Consider the following 10,800-nt stretch of genomic DNA (forward strand, 5'->3'; position numbering starts at 1 on the left):
ACTGTTATTTTGGGGCAGTGGGGACACGGGCCCCACGGACCTGTCCTGCCTGGCCCCCGAGGCTGCACTTACCCTCCCTGCCCCACACGGTGGGCCACTGGGGTAACTGGAAGCTGGGGTGCCAGCAGTTTGCACAGCGAGGCCCCCTCAGCCCCGCCGGCCGGACCCGCTGTGAACGGCTCCCTTGTTGCTGTGACTGTGGCAGAGGTGTCTGAGGTGGGGGCCGAAGTAGCCCCTTGGCTTCGCTGCTTCTGGGGAAAGTTGCACAAATGGGCCAGGCCGCCTCAGCGCCCCAGGCTGCCGCCCTGCACTGGCTGACAGGGTGGATAGGAGAGGGCCGGCAGTGCCAACCTCATCTGGCTGTCAGGCCGACAGAACTTCCACTCTGGCCCTGGTGAGGGGCTTCCCCCTCCGCTGCCATTCGGGGGGCCGGCCTGGGTGCGAAGCTGAAAGTTCCAGCTCCCTGCCTTGCCACATGAATGTATTCTCTGGGCCACGAGCCCCTGCTGCGCCCGCTGCCTCACCGAGAGAGGTGGGGGCGGAGCAGTTCCTCCAGGAGCTGGAGAGAGAGGCGCCACTTCATGACTGTTGTTCCTCCTGTGAAGGGGGCAGGCGAGGGGCCAAGGAGGCCACGGAGTGGGCCGCTTGGGGCTTCTGGTTGCAGTGCGGGGCTGTTAGAAGGGAGCCCCCCACCTGCAGCCAGCTGTGTGGGACATGGACCACCCAGCTCGGCCCTGACCCCTCCATTGACCAAATGGGAGAGGAGCAAGCGGCCTCTCCCCTCCCTGCTCCCCTCATGTTTTTAAATGTTGGGTAGGGTGGGGTGTCAAGAATGGGAGTGTCTGTCTCTCCTGGGTCGGGGGTAGGCTGCCCTTCACCAACTTATTCCCAATCACCTACCTGGGTTTGTCTCCATTTGGGTTGTTTTTTTTTTTTTTTTTTTTTTTTAAGTTTGTTGTATCTTTTGGATTTCTCATTTAACTTCTCCCGTGGACCTCATTGCTCAGAGCGCAGTATTAGGGCAAGATTCTGCCACTGCCTCCCCTCCATGAATGTATTTATCCTTCCTGCCCTGGGGAAATGGGGAGTGGCCCCAGTTTTCTTTCCCCATCTATCCCCAGAGAGATGATTTTTTTTAACTTTTTTTTTTTTTTTTTTTTTTTGCACCAAAGTGGCAACTGGGTCAGTGTTGGGGGATAAAGCTGGCCTCGGGGGTGGAGGGGCCCCCTCCACCTGCTTCTCCCTGGTTTCAACAGTGTTAGCGTCCGTGAAAAGACAATATTCTCTCTAAAGCAATAAGGGGGTGATGGGCCAGGGGGAAATGTCTTGCTGCTGCTGGCCCCCCAGCTCCCCCTTTCCTCGAGCCAGTATTTGGTGGCATTAGAGGTGTTGGGGGAGTACTGTTGTGACTGAATGTAACTGCCCCCACCCCTGCCGCAGCCAATGCAGGGGGAGGGGGGATGACACTCTTCCCCGTCTCTTCCTTCCCCTCCCCCCCCCCAGCTAAAGAGACTTTGAATTTAGGGGGCCCTTGAGCCTGGAGAGGCCTTAACCCTGTGAGGAAGTGTAGGGGGAGCCCTCTCCCACCCCCATCCCCTTCTGAGAGTGGTCAATGTTTACAAGCCCCTGAGCCCCCCAGCCCAGGGACTCAGGCCCCTTGCTGTCCTTTCCCAGCCCGTCTTCCTGGGCCCCGGCTGCTCCCCCGCCCTTCCTGGGGTTAGGGTGGGTGCAGGGGTCATTCTGTATCCTTGTCTGCCTTGTACCCACCATCTCCCCAACCTGTGTGACTCCCTTCTCGTCTACCTGCCTCTGTAAATACTCCGCTTCCCCCCAATAAAACTTGGTGTGTGTTCTCCCCTCCTGCGTCTGAGTTGTTTCTTGGGGTAAGGGGATGTTGGGAACGAGAGGCACAGCTCAAAAGAGCTGGGAACTGAAAAAGCCACAGGCAAGGGGTGGCTATGGTCGGCCAGCCTAACCAGGCCAGACTAGAAATGGGAGGGCTGTGTGTGTGGAACACCTGTGACCTGCGGGCCAGAGAAGGTCCTCCCACCTGTGACTCCGCTTCCGGCTGAGGAGGAGTGGTAGTCCCCACCCCACTATTTGGAGCCCCACATCCCCCCAGCTGGTCTGCCGCTAGGGAGAGATACCTAGAGCGAGGAAGACATAAGCAAAGGTAGAGACCAGGTACAGAGTTGGAATTGGTTCCTTTATGGAAAAACTGAAAATATAATAAAAATTAAAATAAAACCAGTTTTAAAAAAGCCAGCCCCTGGAGTTTCCACCTCCTGCCTCTGGCCCTCCAGAGGGATGAGGCCCTGACCCCAGGGCAGCAAAAGGATGAGGGCTTTCTGCCCCTCCTCTTCCCCTATTCTATTCCCATCTTAATCTCCACAGTGGGGGCCCCGGGAGGAACCAAACCTGGGTAGGGGAGCAGGGACCCGAGGCCCCGTGGCCCGAGGAGGGAGGCTCGGTGTGCACCCAGCCCCAGAGCTCCCGACCTGTAGTGTGGGCATGGGCAGGGCCCCTCCTAGCCTGGGCCCAGCTGGGGTCGGGGCTGTTAGTTCCAGATCTTGAGGAAGGAGTCCCAGGAGCCTGTGGCCACAGCCATGCCATCGTCAGTGACCCCAAGGCAGCTCACTCGGTTGTCGTGGCCTGCGAGGACACCTGGGACGGAGCGGGACGTCAGAACTCCAGCCTCGTTTCCCTGTCCCCACCCACCCCCTGCTCAGCTCCCAGCTCTCACCTGCACGGTCGCCCTTCATGGCATCCCAGATGTTGCAATTGAAGTCGTCGTAGCCAGCGAGCAACAGCCTGCCGCTGCGCGAGAAGGCAACAGAGGTGATGCCGCAGATGATGTTGTCATGGGAATACATGAGGAGCTCCTGGTCGGCCCGCAGGTCAAAGAGGCGGCACGTGGCGTCGTCAGAGCCCGTGGTGAAGGCATAGCCGTTGGGGAAGAACTGCAGGACACAAGACCAGAGTGGGATGAGGGTGCAGGGCAGGGCCTGGAGCCTGGCAAAGATGGGCCAACCCAGCTCGCCCAGAACTTACAGCCACGGCATTGATGTCGGACTCATGGCCGATGAAGGTCTGTCGACACATCGAATCCCGCACGTCCCACAGCTTGATGGAGGCATCACAGGCGCCTGACACAAAGGTGCGGCCATCGGGGGCCAGTGACAGGGACATCACATCCCCACTGTGTCCAGCAAAACCCACCGTCTGCTGGCCTGTCTCAATGTCCCACAGGGCACTGGAGGGGTGACAGGAAGAAGGAATGGATCAGAGACGGGTGCAGGACAGACTCCCTCTCCCCTACCCCTCCACCCTGTGAGCCCAGGCCCAGTGAAGCCTCCACACAAGGGGCACCGGGAGCCACTGGGTGACAGAAGCCTGCTCCTGTCCCAGGTGAGAAGAGGTCCCCCACTTCCCCTCCTTCCTGCCACCAGAGCAAAAGGCTGAGTGTTCAGAACAAGGGCTCTGCCGGTGCTTGCGCAGGGTGGGGACTACCGCCTGAGCACTGAGGCGGTGCTCCCTCCCCCGGCAGGAAGTGTAGGTGAGTCCCGACTGCCTAGCCCTGGCAGGGCCTCACCAGGTGGTGTCCCCAGAGCTGGTGATGATTTGGTTGTCATCCAGGAAGCGGCAGCATGACAGGTACCCTGGGGAAAGGGGCTGGTCAGCCGGGTCTTTAAGGGAGGGCAGCACAGCCCCTCACCCCGCAACAGTGCCTGTGCCTTGCCAGGCGCCTCTCACCAGTGTGGCCAGGCAGCTCCCGGCTGACCCTGACATTGCCCTCACGGGTCTTGAGGCTGTAGATGGAGCAGATGTTGTCCAATCCCCCACAGGCCACAAAGTTTCCTGAGGGCGCGTAGGCACAGGTCATGACCCAGGAGGAGCGCAGCGGGATGGCATGGACCTATGGACGAGGGGCAGTGCCCAGGGTCAGAGCCAGCCAGGGCCTGCAGCCCAGCCCCATCCGGCCTCAGGTGCCACCTCTACCTTGTTGGTGGTGTAGCTGTCCCAGATGATGAGCTTCCCGTCCTGGGAGGCACTGACCAGCAGCCTGTCGGAGAGTGGATGGAGACGCAGAGGGGTCAGGGTGGGAAGCCCCCTCTGGAGGCAGGACACCCTTCCCCCTCTCCCATCTGGTGGGAGACAACTCCCGGCAGCAGCTGAGAAGTTCCTGTCGGTATGGCCCTGTTTCCCATCCCCTGGGGATGTCTGGGAGTCATGGGCTTCCCAAACAGACTTGGCAACAGGGGCATCCTGTTTCTGGCACCAGACGTGCAAGGTTACCCCTGCCCACCCTGCCTGCCATAAACTCAGCCCAAGGCAAACACGACAGCTCAGCACACAGCCCCAGCCGCACCCACCTTGAGTCTGTCCCCCAGTGCATGGCGTAGATTTTTGCCAGGTGCCCACGGAGGGTCCTCCGTGTCCTCATTTGGATTCTCCCCACTGGGTCCAGCCCAGCTGTGATCTGGAGGTGGAGGCAGAATGGGCTCAGGAAGGTTCAGGCGGCAGGGCCCTCTGAGAAGTATGCTTCCAACCCGTGCTCCTTCCCTAAACCCAAGTCCAGCCCTGGATTCATCTCACCTGGGTCAGTGTTGAATCCCCACATGCTTTTCGGGCATCCTATAAGAGACGGCAGAGCCATTCATGGAGAGGCACGAAGATAAGACAGGAGGAGAGGAAAGAGAACAGGAAACAAGGGAATGGAGAGGATGAGACAGGAGTATATTAGGGTACCCCACCACCACCCACACACAAACCCCTCCCCTGGCCCGGTGCACACAAGCCACCCGGCCCTGCCCGCTCAGCCGCCGCAGCCCGGCGGCCAGGCCCTCACCCGGATCTGGTTCCGGAGCTGCTCAGCCTCCTGTCTCAGTTGCTCCAGCTCACTCATGGCGCCGGGCCCGTGGGGCGGGGTTGGGGGCGGCTGGGGGCCGCGGGACGGGGGCTGGGGGAGGCAGCTCCTCGCCGCTGGCCCGAGGCCTGGGGGATGCAGGGCTGACGTCAGGCCCAAGGCCGCCGGGGAAGAAGGGGGAAAGGCGGGGTTGACGCGCGGCCCGGAAGGGGTAAGTACAGGTCGGAGGGGGAGGGGGCGCCAGCGGTGGCCGCGGTCCCCCGGACAGAGCACGGGCCTCTGGCACGGGAGAGACGTAGCCGGGGAACAGCTGACTTCCCCAATCTTCCTCCCGCCCCCCGGAAACGGAGCGGGAAGCTCAAGAGGAAGCGCAGGGGAAACTCCTCCCTCGGACAGCAGCCCGGGCGGGACACCCGCGGCAGGAACTGGGGTGCGGGAAGGGGCGGGGAGAGTCCCTTCGAAAACAGACCGGGCGTCCTCCCCGGCCCGCAGAGACACCGCCCTCCTAGCACCTAATTTTAAAAGGGACGGTGCCTCTTTAAATTCACCCCCATACACCGCACACCCTCCACACACACATCCCCAGCTTCGACTGGGGGTGGGGGAGACCAGAGGGGAAAGCTGGGCTGTTCGTGGGGTTGCCTAGGCAACCGTCACCCGGACTGAGAGCACCTCATTGGTGAAGTGCCCCCACCCTAGCCCGGTTGCCGAGGCAACCGCATCCACGGCTGAGACCTGTAGGGTGGATGACCCCACCCCCGGCCCCATCGCCCCCGCCCGACCCAGCCTCCCGCCCCTCCCCAGAACCAGCCAGGGTGGCTGTTTACAGGATTTGGGAAAAGCCGATTGGGCACTAATAGGTTCGGGACGGCTCACCCCGGATTATCCCTGGGCCGGCTGCGCCCCATTAGCCGCCCGCGGCGGGTGGAGGCGAGGGTGGCGAGGTAGCCAGCCCCAAGCCGCTGCTCCCTCCAGCGGCTAGGCCGCCCGCTCCGGCGCGCCCGCAGAAAGCCCGTGGGAGCCGCTCTCGAGTAATTAGGACTCCAAAGAGAGGTCCCGGGCCCAGAGGCGCGGAGCTGCTCTCTCCCAGGCGCCGGCGGGCGGGCGAGCGGGCGGCCCCAGGCGGCCCGGCTCCCCAAGAGCCCAGCCCGCGGGCTCCGCGCCGGGGCCCCAGGGGCCTGGCTGGCTCCGCTCCAGGGCCCGGAGTCCTGCCCCCCCTCCCCTTTAGACACCTGTGTGATCTGGCCATGCACACTGCACTCTGCCCACCCAGGCGTCCCCCATCCTGCTCCCACTTCCCCCGTACCCTGGGCGTTCCTCTTCCCCACTGACATTTCCCCTCTGTTCAGCTTTTCTACACCCGCGCCCGAGGACGCCCCTCCAAAAAAGGGAGGGGGCAAAGCCCCCCACCCCACTTCCCCAGCTCCGGAGAAAGCCCCTTCCTTCCAGCTGCCGGCAGCCCAGGCGGGGCGGCAACGCCAGACGCCCGGGGCAGAAGGAAGCAGGCCGGGAGGAAGCCGCTGGGGGCGGGGGCGACGCTCCCAGACCTCAATCCCCATCACTCGCCAGGGCCCCCTAGGCGGCCCCGGGTTCTGGGCATACAGCAGCCGGGGGTACCACGGAGAAATGGGGGTGCAACCACCTCCGCAGGTCTAGTGGGGAGAAGGGGAAGGGACAAGGGAGGGTCCCCGGATCTGGCAGCTGGAAGGCGCGGGCCGGTGCCGCGCTGCTAAGCGCAGTGGGCCTGGTCCTCCGGCCCCCACGACCTCCATTTTGCCCAAATGAAAGCTAGGCGGGGGGGTGGGGGGGTGGGGGCCGCCTGGGAGCTAAGCGTGGGGTTAGGACTACTAAAGGTAAGAGGGTGCCGAGGTGTCCGGTCTAGGGTAATGTGGCCAGAAAACACGGGCAGACCCCAAATCGAGGTGGCGACGAGGAGAAGGGTAGCCTCGCGGCCCTGCCTGCCTCAGTGAGGATTCTGGAGTTTTGCAAGGCGAATGCCGGCGGGGGTGCGAAATGGGAGGACACGAGGGGTGCTACCCAGGGGCAGGCAAGGGGGTGGTAGAGGTGGGGAAAGGGGGCGGGGCGGGGCTTAGAGGAAGCCCCGAATTTAGACCCCCAACTTCTCAGGGAACAAGAGGTAGGTGGGGCTGGCCTGGGATCTGGGGTCAGGCAAAAAAACCCCGATGGTGCAGCGAGAGCGTGCGTTATTGGAGGCGAGGGTCCCCCGGTTTCCCTTCCGGGTTTGGGAGCGACGGGGCCAGAAAAAGGGAGGGGAGGTCTGGAGAGTTACGTCCGCTCCCGAGAGGCCAGACCGGGGAGACAGACAGAAGAGAGGTTCCCCCCTGGGAATTTGGGGCTTAGGGGGGGGAATGAGGACTCCTTTTATCAGCGGAGGTACCTGTGGCGGTGGGACTCTGCGAAGGGTCGCCAGAGGAGCGCGAGAGGTCCTGTCTTCCTCCGCGGCGGAGGCGGCAGCGGCGGCGGCGCGGATGGATTTCCTCAGTCACCGCAACTCACCGTCCAGCTCTGCTCTCCCTAGAGCGGAGGGATCCCGCCCGCCAGTGACGCGGCCGTCGCCGCCGCGCCCTGGGCCCGGCTGGGCGAGACCAACTACTTAGTGGGGGGAGCCCGGAAAGGAAAATACCACCTAAGGGGCAAATATTGGCCCTGTCACATCAAAGATATTACTCCACACTATTTCCACGCAAAACGGACCAAAACAGATGCTTTGCCTCCCCAAAAGGCGCAAGACATCTCCCCCGGGACTGGCAGAGATGGTACCGGCATAGGGGAGGGTGAAACCGCTGGATGATCACGTGACCTACCCTCCCGGATTGGGCGGCTCCAGACTGGGAAGGGGAGTTCGACGTCCCAGTTCGCGCCCTGGCTCCGCCCCCTGCATGTGAGGCCACGCCCCTACTTAGGGGGCGGAGTTAGAGAGTTCCTGACCCACGCAGGCCTCAGCGCTGCAGAGGAAAGGGCAACGATGCCGAAGGTACCCGAGCAGGAAGGAGTGGAGGCAGCTTCTGCCCCTGGGAACTCAGGTGTGCTGGGAGAAAAGTCCTGCCCAGGCAGTGTCCCCACGTTGCTCAGTGGGCTTTTGTAGAACTCTTTACAGGGCTGCATGACACCGTAATAACAACTCATTTATTGATTTCCATACTTATTTAACGCTCACGACAATATTATGAAGTTAAGTACTGGCATTGTTACCATTTTATAGTAGTGGAAACAGATTCCTAGGGCTGCAGAGTTAAGATGTGAACCAGGGCAGCTTTGTCGACTTTACTGTGTGCAGTGCTAGCCTCTTGATGAACCCCTGGACCATCCCTGTAAAGGGATGAGAATGTAACTATAAGCCTCAGTTTCCACATTTACAAAATGAGGCTGTTGATAGCTAACTGCCCTGCAAGTCACCTTGGATTGTCATGAGATCCCCACAGATTGTGAAAATGTTTTGGTAAGTTCAAGTCAGTGAATAGCCTTCGCCTCCTCATGAAATTTAAAAGTATCAAAACAGACACTTTTCATGTAACCTCTGTTGAAGGCATTACAAATAGTTTTCAAAGCACCAATTTTTTTGGGGGGGGATGCAGATCTTAGTTCCCCAACCAGGGATTAAACCCGGGCCCCAGCAGTGAAAGCACTGAGTCCTAACCCACTGGACCGCCAGGGAATTCCCGTCAAAGCACCAATTTTTTAAGAAAATAAGAAAAAAAGTCATTCTTACTTAAGCACAGATTCCATGTATGTGACTCACCAATTCAGTGATATATTAGCAGTAGGTAAGAGATGTCAATTAGAATTTGGAAAGGACCTTATATTTACTTCAGTTTCAATCTCCAGATGGGCGAAGAGACTTCCCTAAAGTCATTTAGTAAACTAGCAGCCGATGACTAGAACCCAATTTTGTTAATCTCTATAGGGCATCTGACACTGCTTCCTCTCACTTGGGTTCTGTGCTAATATGCTTCCTTGTTTTAACCCAATCAGCAAATATTTATTGAGTCCCAAAGATGTATCAGGCACTGTCTTAGGCCCTGGTGATACAACCTCGAATTTGTGCACCCTCCTCTGCCTGCAGGGAGCTTACAATCTACAGAGGAGACAGATGGTAGACAACCATGGAAATAACTATTAGTAGTGGAGGCTTGAAAGTGCCATTTACTGAGAGCAGAGCAGTTGGAAGGGGACATATTTGGGGAAGAAGATCAAGAGTTTTAAGTTGGGACGTGTTAGGCTTGAGGTGCCTAGGAGAGGTGCAAGGCAGAATGCTCAGTAGTGGCTGTCGAAGCAGGTCTGGGGCTCAGCAGGAGTCTGGGTTGGAATAGAGCCTTGAGAATGAGTGGCATTTTAGAGCAGATGAAATCATAAAGAGGTTCAGGGAAAAGACAAGATGGCCTAAGACCAAGCCCTGAGGAACTCCAACATTTAAAGGTCAGGCAGAGGAGAACAGGCTGCCAAAGGAGAAGCCAGAGAGCTAAGAAGAAAATCAGGAGAACGTGGAATTCTGGAACCCAACAGAATTTTTGGAAAATTCTGTTGCGAAAAAGGAATGGTAAACTGTGCTGAATGCTGCAGAGAGGTGAAACAAAGCTGGACTGGGAAGAGGGCATAGGACTGACTACCGGGGAGGCTGCTGCTGGCTTGGTCTGGAGCATCTGCAATGGATGCTTTGCTAGCAGCGGGCTGAGGACAAGTGAGAAATGAGGCGGTGGAGACAACCAAGGTGGCCAAGGCTTTGGGAATCTTGGCTGCAAGGGGGTATAGAAAGGTGGGGCGGCAATGGGAGGAGAATGTGGAGTCAAGAAATATGTGTTTTGATGGGAGCTCCTGGAGCTTGTTTAGATAATAATGAGAAGGGCTTCCCTGGTGGCACAGTGGTTAAGAATCTGCCTGCCAATGCAGGGGACACGGGTTCAAGCCCTGGTCCGGGAAGATCCCACATGCCGTGGAGCAACTAAACCCGTGTGCCACAACTACTGAGCCTGTGCTCTAGAGCCCGCAAGCCACAACTGCTGAGCCCGTGCGCCTAGAGCCCGTGCTCCGCAACAAGAGAAGCCACTGCAATGAGAAGCCCACGCACCGCAACTAAGAGTACCCCCCACTCGCCACAATTAGAGAAAGCCCACGTGCAGCAACAAAGATCCAATGCAGCCAAAAATAATAAGTAAATTTATTAAAAAAAAACAAACCTTGTTTATAAAAATAATAATAATAAAAAAGATACTAATGAGAAGGACAGAAAGGAGAGAGAGGTGAAGATAGAGACAGGTAGGGGATGACCAGAGGATGACCAATCTCTCTGAGAAGGCAGAAGCCCTGGAGCACATGTGGAAAACCTGGCCCTGGTGGGTCATGGGACACTTTCTCCTCCCTCTGACTGTTCTTTCTCAGGCTTCTCCTCAGCCTTCTCCTCCTCTTCAGGACACTCTGTAAACGTTGATTTTCTCAGGATCCCAGCCTCAGCCTCCTCTTCTCACTCTCCATGTTATTCACTGGTGACTCCAGTCACTACTGGGACTTTCATTACCCCTTAATTGCTCATCACTCTCAGATCTCTGTCTCCACAATCAGACTTGGCGTCTGTCCAACTGCAGACTGAACGTCTCCACCTGCATGTTCATGGACAGTGGTGCACTGGAGTCAGCTCGTGCTAGCTTGGACCAGCTCACAAGAGGCCATCGTATACCTCTCTTCCCAACTCCTTATTCAATGATGTCATGTTGATAGTAGTAACTTGTAATCGTTGTGGTGAGAGTATTTACACCATGGAAGTCAGCAAATGCTTCAGATCGAAATTCCCCTTTCCCGAAGAGTTGATTGTTAAAACAGTGACTGCACATCACTGTTGACAGATGTCTCACATTCAACATATTCAAAACTAAAGTAATCCTCTTCCACCCTACCCCATCCTACCCAACCCTACTTCT

The 10,800-nt window shown here is 58.4% G+C and overlaps 1 protein-coding gene across 3 annotated transcripts; it reads right to left on the minus strand.

Annotated features, from left to right (window-relative positions):
- Nucleotides 1-2,185: 2,185 nt before the first annotated feature.
- GNB2 (G protein subunit beta 2) lies at nucleotides 2,186-7,430 on the minus strand. 3 transcript variants are annotated; one of them, XM_060032330.1, is made up of 10 exons: nucleotides 7,266-7,430; nucleotides 4,850-4,995; nucleotides 4,597-4,635; nucleotides 4,374-4,480; nucleotides 4,000-4,063; nucleotides 3,754-3,916; nucleotides 3,593-3,659; nucleotides 3,052-3,253; nucleotides 2,744-2,960; nucleotides 2,186-2,664 (listed from the first exon to the last, which is right to left on the minus strand). In XM_060032330.1, the coding sequence occupies exons 2-10, from the start codon at nucleotides 4,904-4,906 to the stop codon at nucleotides 2,558-2,560; spliced, it is 1,023 nt and encodes a 340-aa protein (XP_059888313.1). In that variant the 5' UTR covers nucleotides 4,907-4,995; nucleotides 7,266-7,430; the 3' UTR covers nucleotides 2,186-2,557. The 3 variants fall into 3 exon arrangements, with proteins under 3 accessions (XP_059888313.1, XP_059888314.1, XP_059888315.1); XM_060032331.1 differs by having other exon boundaries at nucleotides 4,850-5,010; XM_060032332.1 differs by lacking the exon at nucleotides 4,850-4,995 and having other exon boundaries at nucleotides 7,266-7,429.
- Nucleotides 7,431-10,800: the final 3,370 nt, after the last annotated feature.

Source organism: Delphinus delphis, chromosome 15 (genome assembly GCF_949987515.2).
Source record: "Delphinus delphis chromosome 15, mDelDel1.2, whole genome shotgun sequence".
NCBI lineage: Eukaryota > Metazoa > Chordata > Mammalia > Artiodactyla > Delphinidae > Delphinus > Delphinus delphis.

Coding starts and splice junctions, on each gene's coding strand:
- GNB2 (XM_060032330.1), bottom strand. CDS start 4,906: ATGAGTGAGCTGGAGCAACTGAGACAGGAGGCTGAGCAGCTCCGGAAC. Junction 4,064..4,373: donor CACTGGGGGACAGACTCAAG/GTGGGTGCGGCT, acceptor ACTCTCCGACAG/GCTGCTGGTCAGTGCCTCCC. Junction 2,961..3,051: donor CCGACATCAATGCCGTGGCT/GTAAGTTCTGGG, acceptor TGTGTCCTGCAG/TTCTTCCCCAACGGCTATGC.